Raw genomic sequence first — 26549 nt, 5'->3', positions numbered from 1 at the left:
AATTGCCTCAATTTGAAAAAGCACTTTTGTACAACATTATTTTCTTGAGGATGAAAAGTAAGAAGAGAGTCCAAAATAACTCCTGAAACTGTCGAAGAGTGGCCTAGTGGTTAGAGCATCTTGACATCCAGAGGTGCCCGGTTCAAATCCCACTGCTACTTCTTGTGATCTTGGGCAAGTCACTTAACCCTCCATTGCCTCGGGTACAAATTTAGATTGTGAGCCCTCCAGGGACAGGGAAATACTTAGTGTACCTGAATGTAACTCACCTTGAGCTACTACTGAAAAAAATAGCTGAGCAAAATCCAAAATAAATAAAAGGAAGAGATATATTTCCTTTGAGTGAAAAAGGAGAAGAAAAAGAAGGAATTGCTGTTCCCAAACCACAGGAGCCTGGTCTTAGATTTTGGTTGGAGCTTAATTACTCTTATCAGCCTATGCTTGAATCCTGGAAATACAAGAAGTGATGTTTGACAGACTAGCACATGTATCTGAATTCACCTCATGAAGAATAAATATTTCTGCAGAAGAATATAGATATTCACTCTTATCCAATACCATTGAACTAAGAGTACTCATAAAAATATTGAAAATCACAGGGGACAGTGGTTATCCTGGAAGATCACCACATTTAGAAAACCAAAATTGAGAAAGATTACCTCGTACCTTCACTTGAAGAAAACTCCAAAACCATTTTAATGCAGTTCCCTCTATCCCTAGTTTCCTCAATAAGGCCAGTAAAACATCATTATATACCATATCGAAAGCCACTGATCGAACTGCAAGGGCACAGCCCTCCCTCCTTACTAAAAATGAACCATACCTGGTACTGAATGTTTTTTTTGCAGGCAGTTCTTTCGGTGTTCTCAGGATGCCTAAGAATGAAGGGAGTTTGTGTCATTTTTATTTCTCTCTCTCTCTCTCTCTCTCTTTCAAGAACCTTTCTTGACACAATTTGTGATCTTGCCAGGTATTTGTGACCTGGATTGGGCACTGTTGGAAACAGGATGCTGGGCTTGATGGACCTTTGGTCTTTCCCAGTCTGGTAATACTTGTAAGGGTTTGTTTGTGGATAAGATCCTTTGGAAATTGTTGAGAAGGGGTGGCACTGGGGGATGAAGTTATGGAGGACCAGGTTAAGTATGTGCAAGTTTCATTTTGGACACCCCACACACACATACTTTGTTTCTTCCAGTATTCTGCACCTGAAACATTTTTGAAGGGAAATACTGTGGTGCTTTCCTTTGAAAACAGACCCATGGGTACAAGCATGTTAGAGATTCAGAAAATTGCCTTCAAAGTTGTTAAAATGTGAGGGCGATTTTAAAAATCATGTACATACATAGCTGTCATTTCCTCTCTTTGTCTCTCTGTATGTTTGTATCTCTCTCTCTCTCATCTTTTTCTTTTTCTCTCTTTCAGTTGTTTTTTTTTTTATTTCAATTTTTCAAAATAAGCACTGTGTCAAGCAGTCAATTACAGCCCACATCATGGAAGGAGAAGAAGCATTAAAAAAGAAAATAACCTAAGAAATCAAAACATATGTCGCAGTTGCTTTCTTTATCTCTGTATTTGTCTCCCTGTCCATCACTCTATCTCTCTTCTGTGCTCTTTGCTCTTGCAGGAGACAGGTCCTTGTTTACCATTGTTTCTTCTTTTTTTCTCTCAGTGCACTCTGTCTCTCCATTTCCCTGTGAAGTGGACCCTTCTGTGTTTGAGATACCTGAAGGATACACGACCCTTGGTGCAGGTCGCAGTGAACCAATGAGAGATGAGGATGATGACCTCCTGCAGTTTGCCATTCAGCAAAGTCTGCTAGAGGCTGGTACTGAGACTGACCAGGTGAGAAAGTACAGCACAAATTGAAGGGACGCAAAAGAAGGAAACAGAGAGAGAGAGAGAGACAGCCATTAAGAGAAAGAGAGAGATGGGGGGGGGGGGGGGGGGGGGAAAGCAGATAGTGGCAAAGTGAAGTGCAAGACCAGAAGATGGAAAACATAGTGAGCCCCAATATTCAAAAGGTCATCAGCAACTGGTAAATGCCAAGTCCCCTAGTGGCTCATTTGTCTTCAGCCCTGTATAGATAGTGCTGGTAAAAGCCACTCTTATGTCCGTACTATTCATATAAATGGGGTAATTTTATAGTGTGGGTGTCTACATTTAGGTGCCATATATGCGTAACTCTTTAGAACAGCAGCACTTACATGTCTATATGCCATTACACCACTTAAGGGCTATTCTATACTTATACGTACATCTCTGGCAGTGCATCGTTTGTAAGTGGGAGTATAGATGGGCATCATCTGGGCAGAGTGTAGGCAGGGTGCAGAGTTCCACACACCCGTCTACCTCCTCCAGAATATAGGTGCACACACTTACTTCAGCTGTTGTTCTAAGGACAGGACCGGGCGGACTTCTGTGGTCTTATGCCCAGAAGCGCCAAAGAAAGACCATGATCAAGTATTTTACATCACATTCATTTGTTGATTTAATCATGAATTGATAATGTTGGGCAGACTGGATGGACCATTCAGGTCTTTGTCTGCCATCACTTATGTTACTATGAGGGTACTTTCTGATCACTACAATATAGCAACTGAATATTGTCCCTGTACAGATGGAGGGGAGGGATTCTATAATTGGGCATCACAATTTAGGCACCTAGATGCAATGCACTGAGCGCAAATTCTGTAATGGCATCTGTATACCAAGATTCTGTATTAGAATACTAGCAAAACTTGGCATCTCTTTGCTTACATTTAGGCACGCTTACTTATGCCCTGTCAAAAGCAGGTGTAAATGCACACACCTAAATGTGGTACTGCAGCATGTAACTTACCGTGTTCTATAAGTTACATGTGCAAATGTTATTCCTACCCAGGTCCTGCCTATGCTTCTCCCCTGTGAATGCCTCCTTACATTTACACACTAAGCGAGTTGCACCTGTCACTTATAGATTAGTGCTGAGTTCTCAGCTAGCACTTAACCCACATAAGTGCTAATATTCTATAACTTTACACGTGCAATTGGCATTTAAATTTAGTTGCCGTATTATAGAATGAGGAAGCATGTGGCCAGTGGTCAGCATATTCAGCATCACAGTGGATGTTTAAAAACCAATCCTGACTGCTAGCTCATTTTTCTGTGCGTATAAAAAAGGATCCTTGAGGACTTAATGAGGGATGGAGATGAGAGAACTGTGAAATTATTCTTATAGGTCACCATCTGGGAGGCGTTAACCAATACCAGGCCTGGATCCAATCCCCCACCACCCCCCTATGATGAAGACCTGCAGCTGGAACGGTGAGAATGAACTGGTCTCAACAATGCCTTAGGACTACCAATAAGAATACATATCTAGGGTCATGGACCAAGCACTGAGACTCGATGGAAATTTGTGCTGGGTTAACAAACTAAGGGCCCTGTTTACTAAGCCGCGCTGTAGGCGCACTAACTTATTAGTGCACACTAATGATAGAGACACCCATTATATTCTTATGGATGTCTTTAGCATTAACACATGCTAATTTTTAGCGCACGCTAAAAAGTTTGCGTGCCTACAAGTGCAGCTTAGTAAATAGGGCCCTAAGGTTTTTGATCTTAAATAGAAATGCATCAAGGGGATAAGGGACCAGAACTGCCAGTGAGAACGCATCTTTGGTTTAAAGGACAAAAGTGTAACATTTAGGCCAGGACAAGAGCAGTAAAGGCCAAATAGCATCAACAATGCAGTCTGTTTTCAGCAGGATCAATCCACCTAGCTAGGGAATTAGGTGACCTGATCCAGAGGTGGCTGCGGGAGAGCTGTATTTTCCCTCTCGTAATTGCTAAATTGAGGCACTAAAAATATGCATGACCCTATGGACAGAGCTGGGAGAAAGAGTGGGGATTTAGCTGTTGCCTATCACTGAATTTCAGTGCTAGGCAATTAAGTTTCTCTGCAAACAAGCATAAGTACATATATGTAATGCCACACTGGGAAAAGACCAAGGGTCCATTGAGCCCAGCATCCTGTCCACGACATCGGCCAATCCAGGCCAAGGGCACCTGGCAAGCTTCCCAAACGTACAAACATTCTATACATATTATTCCTGGAATTGTGGATTTTTCCCATTTAGTAGTCCTTTAGGAAACCGTCTAACCACTTTTTAAACTTTGCCAAGCTAACCGCCTTCACCACGTTCTTCAGCAACGAATTCCAGAGTTTAATTATGTGTTGGGTGAAGAAATATTTTCTCCGATTTGTTTTAAATTTACTACACTGTAGTTTCATCGCATGCCCCCTAGTCCTAGTATTTTTGGAAAGCGTGAACAGACGCTTCACATCCACCTGTTCCACTCCACTCATTATTTTATATGCCTTTATCATGTCTCCCCTCAGCCGTCTCTTCTCCAAGCTGAAAAGCCCTAGCCTCCTTAGTCTTTCTTCATAGGGAAGTCGTCCCATCCCCGCTATCATTTTAGTTGCCCTTCGCTGCACCTTTTCCAATTCTACTATATCTTTCTTGAGATGCGGCGACCAGAATTGAACAGTGTGCCTGGCAGATGCAGGCACACTAGATGGTGATACATTTCAATGGATCCAGTAGGCAGAGCTCTCCTTTTGAGCTCTGGTATTACCACACTAGGCAGTGGTCCTCCTTCCTCATTCTAAGTTTCCAGGCCTCCAGTCAGTTGCAGCTCTCCTCCTCTCCTCAGAAAACAGCAGAGAAGAAACAAATGAAAGAAAAAAAGAAAAGACAAGAAACTGCACGCAGGCTACTACTAATACTACTTATCATTTCTATAGCGCTACAAGGCATACGCAGCGCTGTACACCATACACAAAAAAGACAGTCCCTGCTCAAAGAGCTTATAATCTAATTAGGACAGACAAACAGGACAAACAAGAGATAAGGGAATATTAAAGTGAAGATGATAAAATAAGGGTTCTGAACAAAGTGAATAAGTGTTAGGAGTTAAAAGCAGCATCAAAAAGGTGAGTTTTTAGCTTAGATTTGAAGATGGCCAGAGATGAGGCTTGACGTACCGGCTCAGGAAGTCTATTCCAGGCATGTGGTGCAGCAAGATAAAAGGAACGGAGTCTGGAGTTAGCAGTGGAGGAGAAGGGTGCAGATAAGAGAGATTTACCCAGTGAACTGAGTTCCCTGGGAGGAATGTAGGGAGAGATGAGAGTGGAGAGGTACTGAGGAGCTGCAGAGTGAATGCACTTATAGGTCAATAAGAGGAGTTTGAACTGTATGCGGAAACTGATAGGAAGCCAGTGAAGTGACTTGAGGAGAGGGCTAATATGAGCATAACGACACTGGCGGAATATTAGTCGTGCAGCAGAATTTTGAACAGATTGAAGAGGAGAGAGATGGCTAAGTGGGAGACCTGTGAGAAGCAAGTTGCAATAGTCTAAGCGAGAAGTGATAAGAGCGTGGATGACCATTTTGGTAGTGTGCTCAGAAAGAAAAGGGCGAATTTTGCTGATATTATAGAGAAAGAAACGACATGTTTTAGCAGTCTGCTGAATATGTGCAGAGAAGGAGAGGGAAGAGTCGACGATGACCCCAAGGTTATGAGCTGATGAGACAGGAAGGATGAGAGTGTTAGCCACAGAAACAGAGAATGGGGGAGGAGGAGAGGTTGGTTTAGGGGGAAACCAACCTTCTCCCATCGGATGGGCATATGGTTATCTGGGTAGTGGTGGATCACTTCACACCTCTCCCAGGTCTTTCATCTCGCAGCACTTTATTTCTGGCATATTTCATCTTCATGGGTTACCTGAGATTTTTACTTCTGACCGAGGAGTACAGTTTGTCTCCAAGTTTTGGCACACCCTTAATCAAGCCCTGGGAGTGAAATTGAATTTCTCCTCTGGATACCATCCTGAAACGAATAAACAGAACAAACCAATCAGAGTTTAAAACAATTTCTAAGAATTTATATGTCCGCTCTTCAGGATGACTGGGAACAATTGCTACCCAGGGCACATAACAACAGAGTTAGTTCTGCTACAGGAGCATTACCTTTTTGGATTGTCTATTGTGGGGAACCCCTGAGGTTCAAGGAAGAAGGGATCCGGGAGAGGAGCAAGATGGGTAGGTTTCATACCCGGGATTCCAACTACAAGTCCCAGGATCCCAGGGGCTGGGAAGCCACACCCCCACAGAGGCATAAGTTTCCCAAGAGCCGGAGAAGGGAGGAGGACTACAGTTCCCAAGAACCTCTGCAAAGTCCTGGAGGCAAGCAAAGGGAGCAGCGAGGGAACTACAAGTCCCAGGATCCTGAGGGAGAGGAGGGGGATTGGCTGAGGAGGAATAATCAGGAGGGAGAGGACCAGCTAGGGACCATAAAGGGAGAGGAGCCCATGGAATGGGGGGTGGAGAAAGAGGTTGGAGAGGAGATCCAAGCCCAAGATGACTGGGTAAGTGAGCCCATGGAGATTGCTGCTCTAGCTCAGGTACAAGGGAAGAAGTTGAAACGCTTCATACCAAACCTTCTTCAAGGCTGGGGAAAGCTTGGAGGAAAATTTAAGCAGCTGTTCCACTCAAGGGGGAGAGAGGTGCCGTGCTGTAAAGCAGTGAATGATTTCAGCTGTGGCCAGAAGTCAGACCCGGCTGGAGAAACAGGTAGTGACTTGAACTGTGTCCAGGAACCTGGCCATGCTGGGGAAGCAGTGAGTGATTTGAACTATGTCCAGAAGTCATGCCATGCTGGGGGAGCAGTGAGTGATTTAAACTGTGTCCAGAAGTCATGCCATGCTGGGGGAGCAGTGAGTGATTTAAACTGTGTCCAGAAGTCATGCCATGCTGGGGAAGCAGTGAGTGATTTAAACTGTGTCCAGAAGTCATGCCATGCTGGGGAAACAGTGAGTGACTTGAACTGTGTTCAGAACACTGTCATTCTGGTGGAACAGTGAGTGATTTAAAACTGTGTCCAGGAATCAGGCCATGCTGTGCAAGCAGTGAATGATTTAAACTGTATCCAGAAACTGTGGGGGGGGGGGGGGGGCGGGCGGACAAGGGGTGATATGTGCTGTAACCAAGGACTTGTGTCTGGAAGAGGAAATGTCTTGGCCTTGCTGATGGAATAAAGCGGTGTTAAGCATATTTTTGGAGTCTGCTTCTGGGAGTGTTGTGTCCAGGGAAGGGCCCTTCCAGGGTCAGCCGAGTTCTTACCTGCAGGAAGGCCTGAAGGTGGTGGCCTGCTGACACTATGGACAATATCCCCGCATTCCTCTACTAGTGACATCAAACCTTGAGGTCCCGGCCGCGTTCAGAATCATTACTACCGTCAAACAGATATGGCAAGACAGTTCAAGACACTCTTCATCGAGCCTCAAGCTGAATGAAATGTCAGATGGATAAAAACAGATGTCCAGTTCCTCATTTCCAACCCAGAGACCTAGTTTGGTTGTCTACTCGACATCTGTGGTTAAAGGTTCCTTCTGCCCACTTTGCTCCTTGATTTGTGGGTCCTTACTCTGTATTCCGGCAGATAAATTTTGTTACTTATCAACTCAAGCTACCAGCAAGCCTATGAATACATAACACCTTTCATGTGTCCCTCCTGAAACCAGTAGTCCTAAGGAGGACCGATCTGTCCCATCTTCTCCTCGACCAGCGGTGTCTGCTTCTGATGAGAACTACAAGGTACAGAGCATATTGGATGCCTGGAGGCTACGGGGACAGTTACAGTATCTTATTTCTTGGAAGGGATATGGACCTGCAGACAACTCCTGGGAGCCTGCTACCCAGGTTCATGCTCCAGTACTGATAAGGTGCTTTCATCGCCTCTTCCCTCACAAGCCCAAGCCCTGTGCCCAAGGAGGGAGGGGTCATAAAGGAGGGGGTCCTACCATGAGGCCGGTCCCACTGCAGGCACACAGCAGGAGGCGTCACCATCAGTCCTCAACATGTGCAGGAGGAAGCACTCATCACGGTATCTGGAGAGCCGGCAATGTGCCTGATGACGTCAGATGCCTTGACCACATTTAACCCCGGGCCAACTCTAGCTCAGATGCTCTTGTGTCGAAACTGCCCTGCCTAACTTCCTGCTGTCCATGGGTCCTGAGACACTGTTCTTGGTGTGTGGTTTCTAGCGCAGCTCTCCACTGCTTGTCTCTGTGAGTGGTTTCTAGCTTCTGCCTTATGTGGGTGTATGGTTTCCAGCACATCTCCCCGCTGCTTGTCTGTGTGAGTGGGTTCCAGCCTTGTTTTGTCTTGCTTTTATGTTTGGGTTTCTGTTCAGCCGTCCGCTGCTTGTATGAGTGTGTTCCAGCCTTGTTCCCTGTGCATCCATCCACTACTTGTGTGAGTGGGTTCCAGCTTGCTTGTCTTGCCCCGCTTACTGCCAATGTAAGTGGCTCTAGTTCTGTTTTTCTTCCTGTGTGCACGGGTTCCAGTTTGGCCTTTGGTCCTGTATATGTGGACTTTAGTTCTGATTTACTTCCTGTGTGCACAGGTTCCAGTTTGGCCTTGCTGCCCGTATGTGTGGGCTCTAGTTCTGCTTTACTTCCTGTGTGCACAGGTTCCAGTTTGGCCTTGCGGCCCATGTGAGTGAGCTTTTCTTCTTGGACTCTAGAGTTCCACTTTCCGCTTTGCTTCTTGAGGGTCCAGATCCTGTTGCCCTCTACTTTATCCTTGCCTGACTGTTTGCAGCCAAGTTCCTTGTCTGCCTGTAGGGATTCAGTCTCTCGTAGGCTTGCCCTACATACTTAGGGCTCACTACCCTGAGACGTAACACTGCTCCACAATCTGCAAGCTGTCCTCCAAGCCTCCTGAGCAGACTTAGTAATTCTCCAGGGGCTCAGCAACTCCTCTGCATGAAACTTTACTACCAACAATTATTTTCAACAGTTCCACCCATATAGATACTACCAGTCTTATCCCAGAATGGCCCCTTAGTGCTAGACAACACAATTTTACACATATTCTCAAAAGCTGTGGGAATGCAAGCCTCAATCTGAAGTCTAGGCCACATCTCTCAAACTCAATCCTAATTTCTACCAACTCCTGCCTACAAAGGGACCAGAGATAGCGTTAAAAATCTCATTCCAACAAACTCTAGTCCCTATTGTTCAACAAGGGTAAGGGCTACTATTTCAGATTCTTTCATTCCCAAAAAGTAGGAGTCCTCTGACCCACCCTCAGTTTCTGCAGTGAGCACCCTAGCCACCATTCCATGACTACTCGGACAAGATGATTAGCTGGTCTGTCACTTCATTGGCTCCCTATCCGTTTCCGCATACAGTTCAAACTCCTCTTACTGACTTATAAATGCATTCACTCTGCAGCTCCTCAGTACCTCACCACGCTCCTCTCTCCCTACACCCCTCCCTGGGAACTCCGCTCGCTGGGTGAATCTCTCTTATCTGCACCCTTTTCCTCCACCGCTAACTCCAGACTCCATTCCTTTTATCTTGCCGCACCAAAGCCTCATCTCTGGCCATCTTCAAATCTAAGCTAAAAACTCACCTTTTTGATGCTGCTTTTAACTCCTAACCCCCACTCGCCCGTTCAGAACCCTCACCATATCATCCTCACTTCAACTGTCTCTTATCCCTTATATGTCCTGTCTGTCCTAATTAGATTGTAAGCTTTGTCGAGCAGGGACTGTATCTCCATGTTCAAGTGTAAAGCGCTGCGTACGTCCAGTAGCGCTATAGAAATAAGTAATAGTAGTAGTAGTAGAACTGAAGGATGCCTACATCCAAATCCCAGTCCATGTCTATCACTGGCAATTCTAGGTTTCTTAACTGTTGCTACCAGTATTAGATACTGTCCTTCAGCCTACTGGCGGTGCTTTGAGTATTCATGAAGTGCCTGGCCATCACAACCTCACACCTCCATAGGAGCAGGCACTTTCTGTATCCATACCTGGACAAGTGGCTCATGTTAGGCCATTCACCACAGTTTATGCTTGTCACTCTCCGTATGACCCTCCATGCAGGGTTTAGGGTTCTTCATTGAGGCAAAATCCAGAGTCTTGCTAATCCAATCCAACCAATTCATTGGAACACCCTTGGATATATGAACAGCCAAAGCCTATCTCCTTCAAGACAAGCAGTGCATGCTCACAGCACTTTCCAACTGCCTGCACAACTTGTTCTTTCCTCGCCTATGGTATTTTATGCCTCTTGGGTCTGTAGGCATGCTAGAGGTACTTGTATATCAGAGAACATTACCAGATAGCAATACTATGACTCATGTCTAGGGAGGTGTACCTCTATAGCCCGAATGACAAGCTAGCTGTGCTGGAAAAATGAACCATGCCAAAGATGGAATATATTATTATTTATTATTGTCAGGTTCTCAAGTTCAGAGCCCGTGGGGCCGGGCTCTGGAGCAAACGTGAGCCCTTGGGCTGCTGACGAGGAGCGACAGCAGCAGGCAAAACCCACCAACCAACACTGGGTAAACACACCGGCAGGGACTGCAGGCACTGCCCAGCGAACCGGAACACATGGACTGGAATCCCCCGGACTGGAGGACACAGGACCGGAACACACTGGACTGGAGCACACCAGACTGGAACACACACCGGACCGGAACACACTGGACTGGAGCACACTGGACTGGTCCCCCGGACTGGAGGACACAGGACTGGAACACGGGACTGGAGCACACCGGACTGGTCCACACAGCTTCACCCGCACCCAGCCACCAAGCCCCCCAGAAGTTGAGCTCCCGGGCTCGAGCAGCCGACAGGACCTACTGGATACCGGATGACATAGGGACCAGGACTGGAAACAGAAGTGCTCCTAAACCTAAACTGATCTACGTGCTCCCAAGCCCTAAACCAGCAGGAGTGTTCCTAACAGTAAACTGACAAAAGGACTTCCTAAGCCCTATACTAAACAGGAGCTCCTAAGCCCTAAACTAACAGAGCAGGGAACTAAACACAAAGCTAACACAGGTGCTACTAAGCACCAAGCTACAAGCAGAGCTTTACACTAATAAGCTAAACACAGAACTAACCAGCTACCTAAGCCCTGCTCTAGCAAGCTAGAAACAACTAACAAGGTGCTTCCTAAGCACTACTCTGGCAAGCAACCAGAAGAGCTCCTAGCACTAAAAGGGAAGACAGGGGAGCCACAAGGAAAAAGCAGTGAAGCTAACACATAAGCCAAAAGTGCTTCTAAAGCACCAAACACCAACAGCAAAAACTGCAATGCTCCCAATAGCACAAACACCAGAAGTACTTCTAACAGCAAACTCTGCAGTGTTCCTAACAACACCAAACCCTGAAGTACTTCTATCAGCAACAGAGCTTCCAAAGCCCTACACATAGCAATGCTTCCAAAACCAAGAGGGAAAAGCAGGGGAACCATAAGGGAAAAGCAGGAAAGCTAAACACACAGTCACCAGTGCACACTGCACTAACACTAACCTGGCCCTTAGCAAAAGCAAGCAGGGAAACTAGACACAAAGTCAGAAGTGCACACTGCACCACCCTACCTAAAGCAAACACCACTGTTGCAAAGGCTCTGAAGGAACCAACACCACTTCCTTATCAAGGCCCTCCCTGATGATGTCACACTCCCTAGACCTAGGCAAAAGCACACTGACCCAGAGAGGCCCAACCCACACCAATGCAAAACCGTGAAACACGAAGCCAGTACACCCAAAGAGAGTTAGAACAACTCAGACTACCCACACAGGTGCAGTATAGTGAAACAATTAGAGCCCTGCTGCTGGAAGCTGCCAGCACAGAGAGACAGAGCCAGCTCAGAAAGGACAGAGAAAAGAAACAGAAGCCAGCTAAGAAGCTGACCCCAGGAAAGAGGTAAGTTTGAGAGGGGTTCAGACCCCAATCATAACAATTATGTAAAGAAAAATATATATATAAACAGTACTGAAGCAAAATACAAAAATAACTTGCTATAAAAATAGATTATCACCAGAATAGATAATACAACACTATTACCCTAACATACTAACTAAAGGAGTGATTACACAACCCAGTACAATCTTGAAATCCTAATAATTCTTATAAGAACTTATTACACGTCTTATGCAAAATACAGTGATCAGCTGAATACACAGACCAGAAGTCCTGACATAAACCTATCTGTAGCAGACAAACTAAGGACTAATTATCTCCGACCATAGGTAATATATCCTGTTATCTCACCTTGCCGTCTGTCACAGACTCCCAATGGTAGAGAAGCGGAGTTCCTCGGAGTCTCTAGCTGAAAACCTCAGCAAGCCTCCCAGTCCATGAATAAGGTCCAAGTTGAATTCTGGATGCAAATGGTACAGTCTTAGATAAGGCCTGATGTTGTAGCTGAGCAGCCTTGTCAGTTGGTTACAAGGCACGCAGTTTACTGGTGTTAGGAAAATCAGTCTCTGGCTCTTCCGAGTGTTCTGTTCACCTGCAAATCCTCCGGTGTTTCCTGTCTTCTGGTGTTCTCCCTCCAACTCCAACTGAACTTTCTTCAGTCCAAACCATTGGTATCCAAGGGTCAGATGATACCTGTGGACCAATCACATACGATGATATAATGTCCAGCCAGCTTCATGGTCAAGATGCAAGCCTTTGTTCAGATGGTATGCAAACTCCCTGTCTGATCGCCATACTCATGGAGCCGTGTCTGTCTCTTCTCCAATGTTCCCAGGAGATAACGGGACTAGTTTGCAACAAAGAATATGTCCTTGGATGAAGTAATCTTGCAGTGCTCAGAAATAATTTTCCTTTGCAAGAAAACTGGATTCTGATAGTTACAGATGTATTCAGGTCACAGGCTGTAGAATCCATATTGTTATAAGAATGGTTCAGGCTTGTATAGGCCAAGACCAGCAAAGGTGAGATCTCAGGTAAATATCCCTTCAGGTCACATGGATCCCTTCCTGCACTGGCCTTCCTCCTTGATCTCGTTCACCTGGGCCTACCATGACCAAACAGAAAGCAAGCTGCTGTCTGCCACCCGCTTGTTGCACTTCACGAAAGGCTTCATAAACACAAAATCTCTACTGTGAGATCCTCCACCTATCTGAGAACTTAATATTGTACTGTTAGCTCATGAAAGCCACCTTTGAACCCATGGGAAAAACATCTTTCCATCAGAGTCAGCAAGAGGTGTCAACGAACTCCCAAGATCTAGTCCATTATTCTCCCTACATTTGGTTCTTTCCTAATAATCCGCATTTCATATCAACCAATCAATTGTTCTGCCGATCATATTCCCTAAGCCTTATTTCAGCCAAACAGTGGAGAACCTCCACACACTGGACTGTAGAAGAGTCCTACTGTACTATCTTTATGCCATGAAAACCTGTACAAAAGCTCCCAGCACTTTCTTATGTATAAAATGAACAACCCGAACATGCCTCTCACCAAGCGTACCTTCTCTGCCTGGGTTTTGACTTCATAGCCTTCTGCTGTTATCAGTCCAATGTAGTCTGTCAGAATTAGCACTCCAGCCCTCACTGACTATGAGCAAAAGCAGTTTCTGTCAGCAGCCTTTGAAAGCTGCCCTTGCTGATATCTGTAGGGCTGCCACATGGTCATCCATTCACACCTTCACCAGGTACTACTGCATAGACTTGTCCTCCTCCAGAGACAGAACATGCTGTGTAACCTCTTCACGTATTAGATAAATCTTCACCAGCCCCAGCTCTCATTCTCAGATTGCCCCTTGACAGTACCACTACAGTTTCTACCAAAGCAACCCTTAGCTTTGCATTCACCATTTAGTATGCCTGTATCTCCCTTGCTTGTCTGTGAAGAAGTTGCTTACCTCTAAAGGGGTTTAAACTGCTGTGGACAAAATAGGAATGTGGCCCCGCTCTCCACCCCCATCCCTTCTGGAACAATAACCTCACTTTTAGAGTTAGGCTTGCAAAAATATACATTGAGGAAGAAATGGTAACAGGACCTAGTGAAGGAACAGCCATGCATGCTCAGAAAAGCCTCAGATCTTGAGGAGAGCTTTGCATCCTCAATCTATTGAACCAGTTCCATAATCTAGAGTATCTGCATTCCCCTGCTGTCTACAGAGAAAAGGAAGAACAAGAGGGTCCTAGGGTGAGTCCAGGCTAGAGTTGAATATCAAAAAGCAAGTCCAAAGAATGTCCAATGGGAAAATGCAGAAGGCAGGCTTGAATAAACTGGATTCAAGATCTAGATGGAATACAGAACAAGTCCAACTGAACTATAGTCCTACCTACATTGAGAAGTGGTGATATAATCCTTCCTATCATCAACTGGTGTTAGCAAACTAATCCAGAATCTGAGGAGAGGATGTTCAGAACCCAGCAAATTATGTATATCAGATGAAGGTAGTTTCAGAAACAACTGATGCAAAAACTGCCCAGGCTAGGAGGCTATCCCTGTGGATCCAAAATGAACTGGTGAGGTGATCTATCACATGGTCTAAGACAGTGGTTTCCGACATTTTCATGTCACAGTGCACCCAACACTGGGTTCACTTCATCCCAGCACATCCATCATTCACCTCTCTCCCTCCCCCAGCATTTGCCACCTTTTGTTTCCTTGCTCCTGCCACTCCCTGTAGCACCAGTCCTTCCTTATTATCCCTAGCATCATTGTTTCTAGAGATGCGCATTTGTTAATGCACATTCAGTTCATTAATCTGCCACACTGATGAATTAATGTGGTAAATTGATTAGTTAACATCAAAACAAATATTGCACATTAAAAAATTTCTATTAAAGAGGTAACAATACATTTTATGATTGGTAGCCCTTCTTCATCAGATCATACATAAGCAATGACATTTGCTTATTTCTGATCTGATGAAGAAGGGCTACCTTCGAAAGCTAACCATAAATCATCTTCTTTTCTTTTCTATGTTTTATTTTATTGCTATTGGTTACCTTTAAAAGTGGACTAACACTATGGTGGGCGGGGGAGAGGGGGGTTTTTTTGGAGGTAAGGAGGGGACGGGAGGGAGTGGGGGGGTTAGGGAATGGGTGATTAGGTCAATGGTATAGGTTTCATATTAATAATTAATAATCATATTAATAATCAAAGAACGCATCACGTTCAAAGTATGCACCCTAGTACATAAAATCATCCATGGCGATGCTCCAGCCTATATGTCAAACCTGATAGACCTACCATCCAGGAATGCTAAAAAAATCCTCTCGCATATTCCTCAATCTCCATTTCCCCAGTTGTAAAGGGCTAAAGTACAAACTAATGCACGCATCAACCTTTTCTTATATGCGTGCACAACTCTGGAACGAACTGCCACGCAATCTGAAAGCGGTTTACGAACTGACCAATTTCCGGAAACTGCTAAAGACCCATCTCTTAGACAAGACCTATCACAAAGACTAAACATCTGAATTTCTCACATATACCCTGAATGTAATGTACTGCCTTCTGTTTTTTCTTTTTCCTACTACTATGTATTACATTACCATGCAACCCAATTTCTTTTGTAACACCAAATGTCTACTCTCCTCTCATTTCCACTATCCATAACTTATTGTAAGCCACATTACCATGCAACCCAATTTCTTTTGTAACACCAAATGTCTACTCTCCTCTCATTTCCACTATCCATAACTTATTGTAAGCCACATTGAGCCTGCAAAGAGGTGGGAAAATGTGGGATACAAATGCAATAAATAAAATAAAATAAATAAGAAAAAAAGGGGGAAACGATTGTTGATGTAATGATATCTTTCCATACCCTAGTGGACATTTATATAGTTGAGTTAGGGGTTACCTGACAAGGGAATGCGTATTTTCTGCCGTGCCATCCATAAAATTGTTGAAAGGTAAAAGTGGTTGATATTGAACAATTTGATAGTAAACATAGTAGATGACGGCAGAAAAAGACCTGCACGGTCCATCCAGTCTGCCCAAGAAGATAAATTCATATGTGCTACTTTTTTATTTGTACTGTCCTCTTCAGTGCACAGACCGTATAAGTTTGGCCAGCCCTATCCCCGCCTCCCAACCACCGGCTCTGGCACAGACCGTATAAGTCTGTCCAGCATTATCCCCGCCGCCCAACCACCAGCCCCGGCACAGACCGTATAAGTCTGCCCAGCACTAGCCCCGCCTCCCAACCACCAGCCCCAGCACAGACCGTATAAGTCTGCCCAGCACTAGCCCCGCCTCCCAACCACCAGCTCTGCCACCCATTCTAGGCTAAGCTCCTGAGGATCCCTTCCTTCTGCACAGGATTCCTTTATGTTTATCCCACGCATGTTTGAATTCCGTTACCGTTTTCATCTCCACCACCTCCCGCGGGAGGGCATTCCAAGCATCCACCACCCTCTTCGTGAAAAAATACTTCCTGACATTCTTCTTGAGTCTGTCCCCCTTCAATCTCATTTCATGCCCTCTCGTTCTACCGCCTTCACATCTCCGGAAAAGGTTTGTTTGCGGATTTAATACCTTTCAAATATTTGAACATCTGTATCATATCACCCCTGTTTCTTCTGTCCTCCAGGGTATACATATTCAGGTCCACAAGTCTCTCCTCATACATCTTGTAACACAAATCCCATACCATCCTCGTAGCTTTTCTTTGCACCGCTTCAATTCTTTTTACATCCTTAGCAGGATACGGCCTCCAAAACTGAACACAATACTCCAGGTGGGGCCTCACCAACGACTTGTACAGGGGCATCAACACCTCTTTTCTTCTGCTGGTCACACCTCTCTCTATACAGCCTAGTAACCTTCTAGCTACATGTTTATTAAGTTTAGCTCGGTTCTCACCAAAGTTGCAGTCTAGGGTGGGGACCACAAGAGCAAGGGTTCCTTCCCTAACGTGCCAGTCTATACTAGGCTATCAGCTGCAGTTGGCATGGTTGAGCTGAGGGGAAACCAGGGGCTTAGACTTTTGAAAGAGGGCCTGTAGATATCTATGACTACAGCGGGTTTCTGCTACTATACTTCCCAGCCTTGCACAATTGGGGGGAGGGTTTGGGGGGGGGGGAAATTGAAAAATACTTGATGGCACATGTTATCTCCTTTGTATTTACGTATATTGGAACACTTACTATTTTGTACATTGTGGTCTTGGCTATGTATTGTGAGCTGATCCATCAATAAAAATTGTTGAAACTTAAAAGTGGACTAACACGGCTACCACATCTCTCTATTAAAGGAGTGAAACTGACTGAAAACTGGAGAGCATCTGGAAAAAAAACTATTTTTTTGCCTGTGAACATCTTTTTTTCCCCATCCCTATAATTCATATTGCCTCCACCCAGGAAGTGGAATCAGGCAAGCAGCACTGCTCTCTTGTAGCTGCCGCCTCTTAAGTTGAAAGCTTGAAGAAACCCATACACTCTTGGGACTTGACATCTTTCCCAGGCTCTGGCTTAAGGAGTAGCCCAGTGGTTAATGCAGCGGACTTTGATTCTGGTGAACTGGGTTCAATTGCCACTGCAGCTCCTTCTGACTCTGGGCAAATCACTTAATCCTCCATTGCCACAGGTACAAAATAAGTACCTGTATATAATATGTAAACCACTTTGATAGTAAACCACAGAAAGGCAGTATATTGTCCCTCCTCCCCCCCCCCCCCTTAAGAGGGAATTTGGCAAAGAAGAGGATAATAGGAACCAAGAGCTTCTGCTTCCTGCTGCCTTCCAGAGGTGCCTGCATAGCGGCCAAGGGAAGAGAGATTAAGGATTTATTGGCAGTTGTGACATTTACCTGCCTTTTGTCTGCATCCTTTGCAAATTTCATGGCACATCTGATGTTCCTTGTGGTACACTAATGTTCTGTAGCACACAAGTTGTCTACCTCTGTGATGTATGATTGCCAATTTGTTTTCACATATTGCTAAGCCAGAGACACTAGGTTCTATTTGGGATTTGCTTGATCAGTCACTGGGTCACTTTCATATATAGGAACTTGGCCCTGTGATGTATCATTTGTGGTTAGAATACAGAAGGCACTGTGATATTTACCTCTTCAGTCACTGGCAAATTTATGTGCAGACCCCATGGACTGAAAACTTCTTTTCAATGTAACAAGTACAGTATACATGTGGGCCATTGGTTTATCCTTCAAGGATACTTAGAGGCAAGGAAACCTATACGAGACCTATTACTAACATAGGCACAGCAGACATGTGCTTTTGGCACCCTATAACTCTTATATTTTATTCTTCAATAGGGCAATCCAGGAGAGCATGTTCCTGCAGTCGGGACAGGGAAGTGCTCCTGTGTCCAGCCCAAACCCCCGCAGCAATGGTTCCTCCAACTCTGCTACTCTTCCTCCTTCCTTCTCCAGCTTTGATGAGCAACTCCGACTGGCTATGGAGCTTTCCTCACAGGAGCAGGAGGAGCGGGAGCGCCGTCACCGTGAGGAAGAGGAGGAACTGGAACGCATTCTGCAGCTTTCCCTTACGGAAAAATAACATTAACTCTTACTATCCTTAAGGCCCCCCCACCTTAAAAAAAAAACCGACAAACAAGGCTTTCTGTTGGCCTAATGTTTCCTTTTAAAAGTTGAGAGAGGGAGATTATCTCTCTCTTATTTTAATTGTGGCTGTAAATTTTGGGGTGTTTCAATTCTCAGATAACCAAATAATTAAAAAAAATCTGAGTTCCAGAATAGCCTTAGGGGAAAAAAATATCAACAGGCTTATAGAAAGAAAGAAGCAACTAATTAAAGCTTAACTGAAGAGGATGAAGAAGGGCCTGGCCTTTGATAATTCTTCAGTATTAATTAACATTAAAAAACAGTATGTGAAAACAATAAGACACAAAAACAGGTACCTTCTACCTAGTCTCATTAATGGGCTTGATGACCTTGGAGAGCCAAGCAAAGGGCAGATGCTTCCTTTACCCCTTCTCATTGTCTCTCTCTGTCTTACAGTTCTTGGCGCCCAAGGGAGAACTCTAATAAATTGCAAAGTGACCAAATCAAAATCTGCTGCTTTACTCTTCCCACTCCCTTACTTAGTGAGTTTGCAGTCATCTCTCAGAATGAAGTTTTCTATTGTGTTTTTATTTGTTTATTTATTTATTTATGTACCTTTTTTTTTTAATATATATATACACATATATTCACACATATAAGGGTTATAACTGCAAGATTCAGAATATTGTCTTGTTTTTGCTACTTCTGACATGGCCGATTTGATTTTTTTTGGTTGGGATTTTGTTTTCTTTTAGAATTCTATCCATCATGTAATAAAGTCTAAAATTAAGAAAGAAAAGAGAGCATGTATCCCTGGTCTTCCTTTAGACTGTGAAACTAATTGGGCTGATAATAGCCAGATCTTAGGAAGACTGTTAGGAGGGCCTGGATCATGTGTGAATGAATCATAAGAGTAAGGAGCAGCACGTTCTGGAATCAAAACTTTCTGACCAGCATATCAGGCCCTGGGGGAAGCTAAACTAGATCTCATGACTTCTGCCAACACATGCAGAGAAAACTGAGTTACTTAGCTGTAGCAGGTGTTCTCTGTAGACAATAAGATGCAAGTACTCAAAGCACTGGTGATATCACAAATGGAGCATGCACAGAAAGATATTCTAGTTTTTAGCAACAGTTAAAAGCATTTGAGCCGCCTCACTGTACATATAACTTCCTCATAAGTACATAAGTATTGCCATACTGTGAAAGACCAAAGGTCCATCAAGCCCAGCATCCTGTTTCCAACAGTGGCCAATCCAGGTCATAAATACCTGGCAAGATCCCAAAAAAGTACAAAACATTTTATACTGCTTATCCCAGAAATAGTGGATTTTCCCCAAGTCCATTTAATAATGGTCTATGGACTTTTCCTTTAGGAAGCCATCCAAACCTTTTTTAAACTCCGCTATGCTAACCGCTTTTACCACATTCTCCGGCAACAAATTCCAGAGTTTAATTACACGTTTAATGAAGAAAACTTTTCTCCGATTTGTTTTAAATTTACTACATTGTAGCTTCATCGCATGCCCCCTAGTCCTAGTATTTTTGGAAAGTGTAAGAAGACGCTTCACATCTACCCGTTCAACTCCATTCATTATTTTATAGACCTCTATCATATCTTCCCTCAGCCGCCTTTTCTCCAAGCTGAAGAGCCCTAGCTGCTTTAGCCTTTCCTCATAGGGAAGTTGGCCCATCCCCTTTATCATTTTTGTTGCCTTCTCTGCACCTTTTCTAATTCCACTATATCTTTTTTGAGAAGCGGCGATCAGAATTGAACACACTATTCAAGGTGCGTTCGCACCATTGAACGATACAAAGGCATTATAACATCCTCATTTTTGTTTTCCATTCCTTTCTTAATAATACCTAACATTCTATTTGCTTTCTTAGCCACAGCAGCACACTGAGCAGGTTTCAATGTATCATCAACGACGATGCCTAGGTCCCTTTCTTGGTCTGTGACTCCTAACGTGGAACCTTGCATGACGTAGCTATAATTCGGTTTCCTCTTTCCCAAATGCATTACTTTGCACTTGCTCGCATTAAACGTCATCTGCTATTTAGACGCCCAGTCTCGTAAGGTACTCTTGTAATTTTTCACAATCCTCCTGTGATTTAACGACTTTGAATAACTTTGTGTCATCAGCAAATTTAATTACCTCACTAGTTACTCCCATCTCTAGGTCATTTATAAATATGTTTAAAATAAGCGGTCCCAGCACAGACCCCTGGGGAACCCCACTAACTACCCTTCTCCATTGGGAATACTGACCATTTAACCCTACTCTCTGTTTTCTATCTTTTAACCAGTTTTTAATCCACAATAGAACACTACCTCCTATCCCATGGCTCTCCAATTTCCTCTGGAGTCTTTCATGAGGTACTTTGTGAAATGCAGGGGCGTATCTGCGTGGGGCCACAGGGGCCTGGGCCCCCACAGATTTCGCCCTGGACCCCCCCTACCGCCGTTAACCCTCCCCCGCCTACCGCCAACCCTTTCCCCGCCTACCACCGTCACCTACCCCGAGGTCCGCTCCTGCTGGTTTTTTAAACTATTACTTCAGCTGGCGGGGGACCCCAACCCCCGCCAGCCCAGCCGAGGTCTTCTTTAACTTCATCTTCATCCTCGTGCTGTTAAAGCTGCATGATGCATCCTTCCAGTTGGACGGAGTTTGACGTCGCAGCACGTTGTACGGACGTCAACGTGCTGCGACGTCAAACTCCATCCAACTGGAAGGATGCATCATGCAGCTTTAACAGCACGAGGATGAAGATGAAGTTAAAGAAGACCTTGGCTGGGCTTCAGCTGAAGTAATAGTTTAAAAAACCGGCAGGAGCGGACCTCGGGGTAGGTGACGGCGGTAGGCGGGGAAAGGGTTGGCGGTAGGCGGGGGAGGGTTAACGGCGGTAGGGGGGAGGGTTGACGACGATGACGGTGGCGGCGGTAGGGGGGGTTATAATGTGCCCCCTCACTCTAGCCCCTGCCCCCCCTACCGCCGAATCTCAGATACGCCCCTGGTCAAACGCATTCTGAAAATCCAGATACACTATCAACCGGCTCACCTTTATCCACATGTTTGTTCACCCCTTCAAAGAAATGTGGTAGATTGGTGAGGCAAGATTTCCCTTCACTAAATCCATGTTGACTTTGTCTCATTAATCCATGCTTTTGAATATGCTCTGTAATTTTGTTCTTAATAATAGTCTCTACCATTTTGCCTGGCACAGACGTCGGACTCACCGGTCTATAATTTCCCAGATCTCCTCTGGAACCTTTTTTAAAAATCAGCGTTACATTGGCCACCCTCCAATCTTCCAGTACCATGCTCGATTTTAAGGATAAATTACATATTACTAACAATAGTTCTACAAGTTCATTTTTCAGTTCCATCAGTACTGTGGGATGAATACCATCCGGTCCAGGAGCTTTGCTACTCTTCAGTTTGTAGAACTGCCCCATTACATCCTCCAGGTTTACAGAGAATTCATTAAGTTTCTCCGACTCCTCAGCTTCGAATACCATTTCCGGCACCGGTATCCCACCCAAATCTTCCTCGGTGAAGACCGAAGCAAAGAATTAATTTAATCTCTCCGCTACGGCTTTGTCTTCCCTGATCGCCCCTTTTATTCCTCGGTCATCTAGCAATCCAACCGATTCTTTTGCCAGCTTCCTGATTTTAATATACCTAAAAAAAAAAATGTTACTATGTGTTTTTGCCTCTAACGCAATCTTTTTTTTTTTTTTTTATGTCCCTCTTAGCCTTCCTTATCAGCGCTTTGCATTTGACTTGACATTCTTTATGCTGTTTCTTATTATTTTCAGTCGGTTCCTTCTTCCATTTTCTGAAGGATTTTCTTTTAGCTCTAATAGCTTCCTTCACCTAACTTTTTAACCACACCGGCTGTCGTTTGGTCTCCCATCCTTCTTTTTTAATACGCGGAATATATTTGGCCTGGGCTTCCAGGATGGTGTTTTTGAACAGCATCCACGCCTGATGTAAAATTTTGACCCTCGTAGTCGCTCCTCTAATTTTTTTTTTTTTTTTCACTGTTCTCATTTTATTAGTCCATTAATTCATTGGGGAGGTGAATGGGTTTGTGAGGACTTGAATCCTGCTGTTTAGGGAGAAAACCTGTGTACAGGCGAGGACAAGCTTCCTCACAGCATGAAACACCCTAGCTACAGGCTGCTTCCAAAAGAAAAAAGGGGAAAACCCCAATAACAAAGATACTGTTTTATCTATTTTCTTTTTCTTTTCTTTTTTTTGGATGGTAGCCTGGAACAGAAAAGAAATGGAACTAGGTAGAATGGTATTGGATTCTAATTCCTAAAGAGATTCTGGTAATACAAGATTGTAGTAACACAAGGGTGTGGTGTAATTGCTCTGTTAGAGCACAGTAATGCATATTGTAATGTCTAGGGCTGTGTTACCAAAATAAGAGTTTCTTTGGATTTGAGAAAATGCCTAAACTAACTTGAGCTGTGGCACAGATAGAAAATACATCTATTTTATTGTAAATAATTGCACACAATAAAAGCTAGTGTACAAAAGATATTTCTCTGGCAACAATTCAGAAAAAAAATAGATCTGTTGTGTTACAGTGCACTAATACCATAGGAGCAATCCAGGATTATCTTGTGGGATACTGAGTACAAGGACTGTCCCTTTCTCAAGTAAATTGGATCTCTCTCTTCCCTTGAATGCCGAAGTAAGCTGGTCAGGAACGCAATGAATGCTTTCTCCTCTCAGCCAGGAAGGTCAGAGTCCTCCAGTGTATGGGATCAAAGGCACAGCCATAAATCTCTTGTTGTACCTGTTCCACTTGTAATCACCTTTGCGATATCTTCTCTGTAATGGTACTAACAGTCTTTATAGAGAAGCTAGGCTCTTTATTATTCCTGCTGAGGCACAGAGCCCAATGGGTCTGAGAGCTGTAACACCACCAAAGTTGTTCTTGCAGCTCCTAAGTACCTGTCTGATGACAAACAGGTTAGGAATAGCCTGACTGTGAAGCTATTTATCTTTTCTTGCACCGATCAGGAGTCCAAGAAACAGTCCAGCTTAGTTGATGGTCCAGATACTTCTCTCTCCTATGTACAACTGGTTCTAACTGATGCAGGTACAATGTTGCCTCACAAAGTTGTTCAAGCTATCCATGGCTGGGAACCTCGGTAACACCAGGTCCATACAGTGAACAGTAGACAAAGATGGTATTTGGACAAGCAGTGTCCTTTTTAGCAAATTTTCCCAAAGCATCAAGTCAGGGAATTTTGCAGAAACCATGACAGTATGACTCAGAGTATGGTGTAGAGCATAAGTTATGCCACAGGCACACAAATGCGACCCAAGAAATACCCCTACCGGACTGACTGGTCAAACCTACTGTTGCATCAGGAGTCCTGTAAACAGTAATAGGATATAAATGTATCAACAGATTACCATTTTGCAACCCTGCAGATTACCTGCATGAAGGCTGATCTCAAGTGGGTTACTGACACCTCTATAGCTCTAGCAATATAAGCTGTAAAATTACCCTCAAGAATAAAGTTTTCCTGGGTGTAAGTAAAGAAATTCAGTCTGACAGCAAATTGGATAGAGTGCATTTGTTTATGGCAGCCCCCATCTTATTAGGGCTAAAAGAAACAAAGTTGAGTAGACTTTCTAAGGGCTTCTGTCCATTCCAAATAGGAGGCTGTAAGGATTGTATACAGAATACTGCCCCTTAAGATAGTGGCTCAGATAGCCTGAGCCACCTTAAACCCATTATTACCGCCCAGGGAGGAAGTGAGACAGGAGAGGTAGAGCCAAAGGTATAAGGAAAGAGGAAGTATAAAAGGTAGGGCCAGACTGTAGTTAAGGAGGCCCAGAGAAGGAAGACTTGAAGCCTCACCATATGCCTCTACAACTTAAGTCTCATGACCATGACTTGGTAAGGTAAGCCACTTTTGGCCTGAGACTTGTAAGACCTAGAACTCGGAGAAAGAGAAGAGTTAACAGGCTGTGTTTAGCGTGTGGCAGACAGCAGCCTCTGACTGTGTTTGGGCCCCGTCAGCCACAGGCCCTGGCTAAGTCTGTATTCACTAAACTAAAGAGACTTTTCACCCTGTGTTCCTGGCCCTGTTATGTAACAGTTGTCTGGTGTGATGAGAAATAACATCATGTTGTTGGGGTAATTGGGATCTTGATGCTGCAGATGCAACAGTGTCCGGGAGTGCTGCAAAGGACTTACGTAAGGAACGAAGTCCTTCTGAAACGAATGCGAGGTCATCTCCCATACTGGCCAATGCACTGCCATTTTGTGGCATAGGTCGTGCTCCCGAAGGGACCGGGGTGGTAAGGGGGAGAGCCGTGGGTAAAGTAAGACGAGGTGAATCGTCAGCGAAGGAAGGGATAGCGTCACTTGCCACTGGGGAGGAGAAGTCGAGCATCGGAGGAGGCTCGGTTCGGGTTTCTTTCATGCTAGGTTTGGTTGGAAGAAACAGAGGACGCTGAAGAAGGGCGTCCAATTCCTCCACAGATTGGGGAGATCTAACCTTTGGTCGTGCACCCAACTTGTCCCATCTAGGGGGAGTAGGGCATTCTGGCGCAAGAATGGGCATAGATGGAATATCCGGTTCAGGGGGCAATTTAACGTAACCCTGATCGTATAATTCCTGGCAAATTGTGCGTGCCTGAGTGACAGGACTGTATGGAACAAAGCCCATTTGTCGTAACTGGGACAGAGTGGGACAAGGCAAAGATGCAGGAGGCAAGGGACCAGTTTGGGCAGAGGAGTCCAAACGTGGTGGCTGGGGTGAAGTCTGAGTAGCATGCCCCATATATGAGTTGGTGGCCGTTTGTGTGGTCATATGTGAGGTCATTCCTGATCCCAGCACTGGGCAGGTGGAGGTCTGGGCAGCCGCATCAATTAGATTGGTGGCTGGGTGATGGATATTGACCGGAACCGGTGGGTTCTGGACACAAGGATATTGTTCAATAATGGGAGGAGGTATCTCAATCTCATAACCACCAATAGTACGATAGACATGAGGTGGCTGCTGTGGGACCACTGTCTGAGTAGTTGCTTGCATCGTTGGAGCAGTTGTAATAGTGGGCGACTGAGCGATAGTCTGGGCCACTGGTATTGTTGAAGGGGTTATGGGCGGCTGAGTTTGTGCCGACCCCTGGGACATAGGGAGAGGGTTCTTTTGAGATGAAAGAGGAGATATATCGACAACACCAGCAATGTGCACGGTGGTAGGTGGGTCAAAAATCGCAGGAGCTAGAGATCCCGCAGGCAGCGAAGGTGTCACTGTCTGTGATCCCTGAGACGAGGAGGTCTCCGTCTGAGATCCCTGGGAGTTCTGTAGCAGAGGATCTGTGATAGGTTTATCACAATATCCTGGGGGTATTGGGGTATATCCCACTGCACATGGTAGCAGCTTGGTGGAACTTGCGGCAGTAGCTGCATCATAAGGTGGTGGGGCCGTAGGTGTCACTGCTTCTTGGTAAGGGGGTTGATCGCAATCGGACTTACCTAGAGCTCTATCGTGCTGGTTTCGTGCAATAAGTATGAACTTATTAATGGCAGCTAAATGTTTATCCCTAGATTTTCCTGTTTTGTGGGACTCATTGTAGCAGACCAAGGCTTGAAGCTTGCCCTGATCAAATGATCCCTTTGATGGCCATTCCAGTCCTTGATCTTTGGCGGACCAAGCGGTATGCCAGGTTTGACATAAACGGGTAAGTTCTTTTCTATCATCGGGGAAAAAGTTAAGAACTCTTTCCAGGGGAGTAGGGGATGAGGAAGAGGACATAATGGAATCAGAAATAAGGGGAAAGCAATCCACATAGGAAAACGTGTGCAATGTAAAGTGGTATTTAAAGGGCAAGGCCCTCAGGCGATGCCAGTTAAATTTCCAGTTGGATTCTAGCTCATGGATCTATAATAGGAACACCTATAAAATATATGTAGTAAGAACATGCAAAGGAAAATTATCTAAACAAAAAAACATGCATCATGCGTACACAATACACCGTTATACTCACGCGTCTTCAAGAGCGTTCCAGTGGCGGAACCTAAAACATAAATTACTAATTGGCGGAAAGCCCAATGCTTTTGCCGCAGGTTAAATGAACAGACAATTGAAAGTCACAGAGGTGAAAGGAGAGTTTAAGAAAATTGTACAAGAGTGGTGTCAGCTATGATATATATAA

At 44.6% G+C, this 26549-nt stretch overlaps 1 protein-coding gene and 1 long non-coding RNA gene across 2 annotated transcripts in view; one reads left to right on the top strand and one right to left on the bottom strand.

Annotated features, from left to right (window-relative positions):
• ANKRD13D (ankyrin repeat domain 13D) overlaps positions 1-18392 on the top strand; it is a 112487-nt gene extending 94095 nt beyond the window's left edge. Inside the window, exons 13-15 of the mRNA XM_030185777.1 lie at positions 1670-1842; positions 3218-3303; positions 18103-18392. Of these exons, the coding sequence (XP_030041637.1) occupies positions 1670-1842; positions 3218-3303; positions 18103-18346 (503 nt within the window). The 3' untranslated portion in view covers positions 18347-18392. The remainder of the gene's footprint in view (positions 1-1669; positions 1843-3217; positions 3304-18102) is intronic.
• On the bottom strand, positions 1388-12773 carry LOC115456592. Its single transcript, XR_003939891.1, has 3 exons — positions 12621-12773; positions 2878-2884; positions 1388-1399 (listed from the first exon to the last, which is right to left on the bottom strand). It is a non-coding gene; the product is annotated as an uncharacterized LOC115456592 (long non-coding RNA).
• Positions 18393-26549: the final 8157 nt, after the last annotated feature.

Source organism: Microcaecilia unicolor, chromosome 1, assembly GCF_901765095.1.
Source record: "Microcaecilia unicolor chromosome 1, aMicUni1.1, whole genome shotgun sequence".
Lineage (NCBI taxonomy): Eukaryota > Metazoa > Chordata > Amphibia > Gymnophiona > Siphonopidae > Microcaecilia > Microcaecilia unicolor.
Note: the sequence above shows the minus strand (reverse complement) of the source record. Positions and strands in the feature narration are given on the sequence as shown.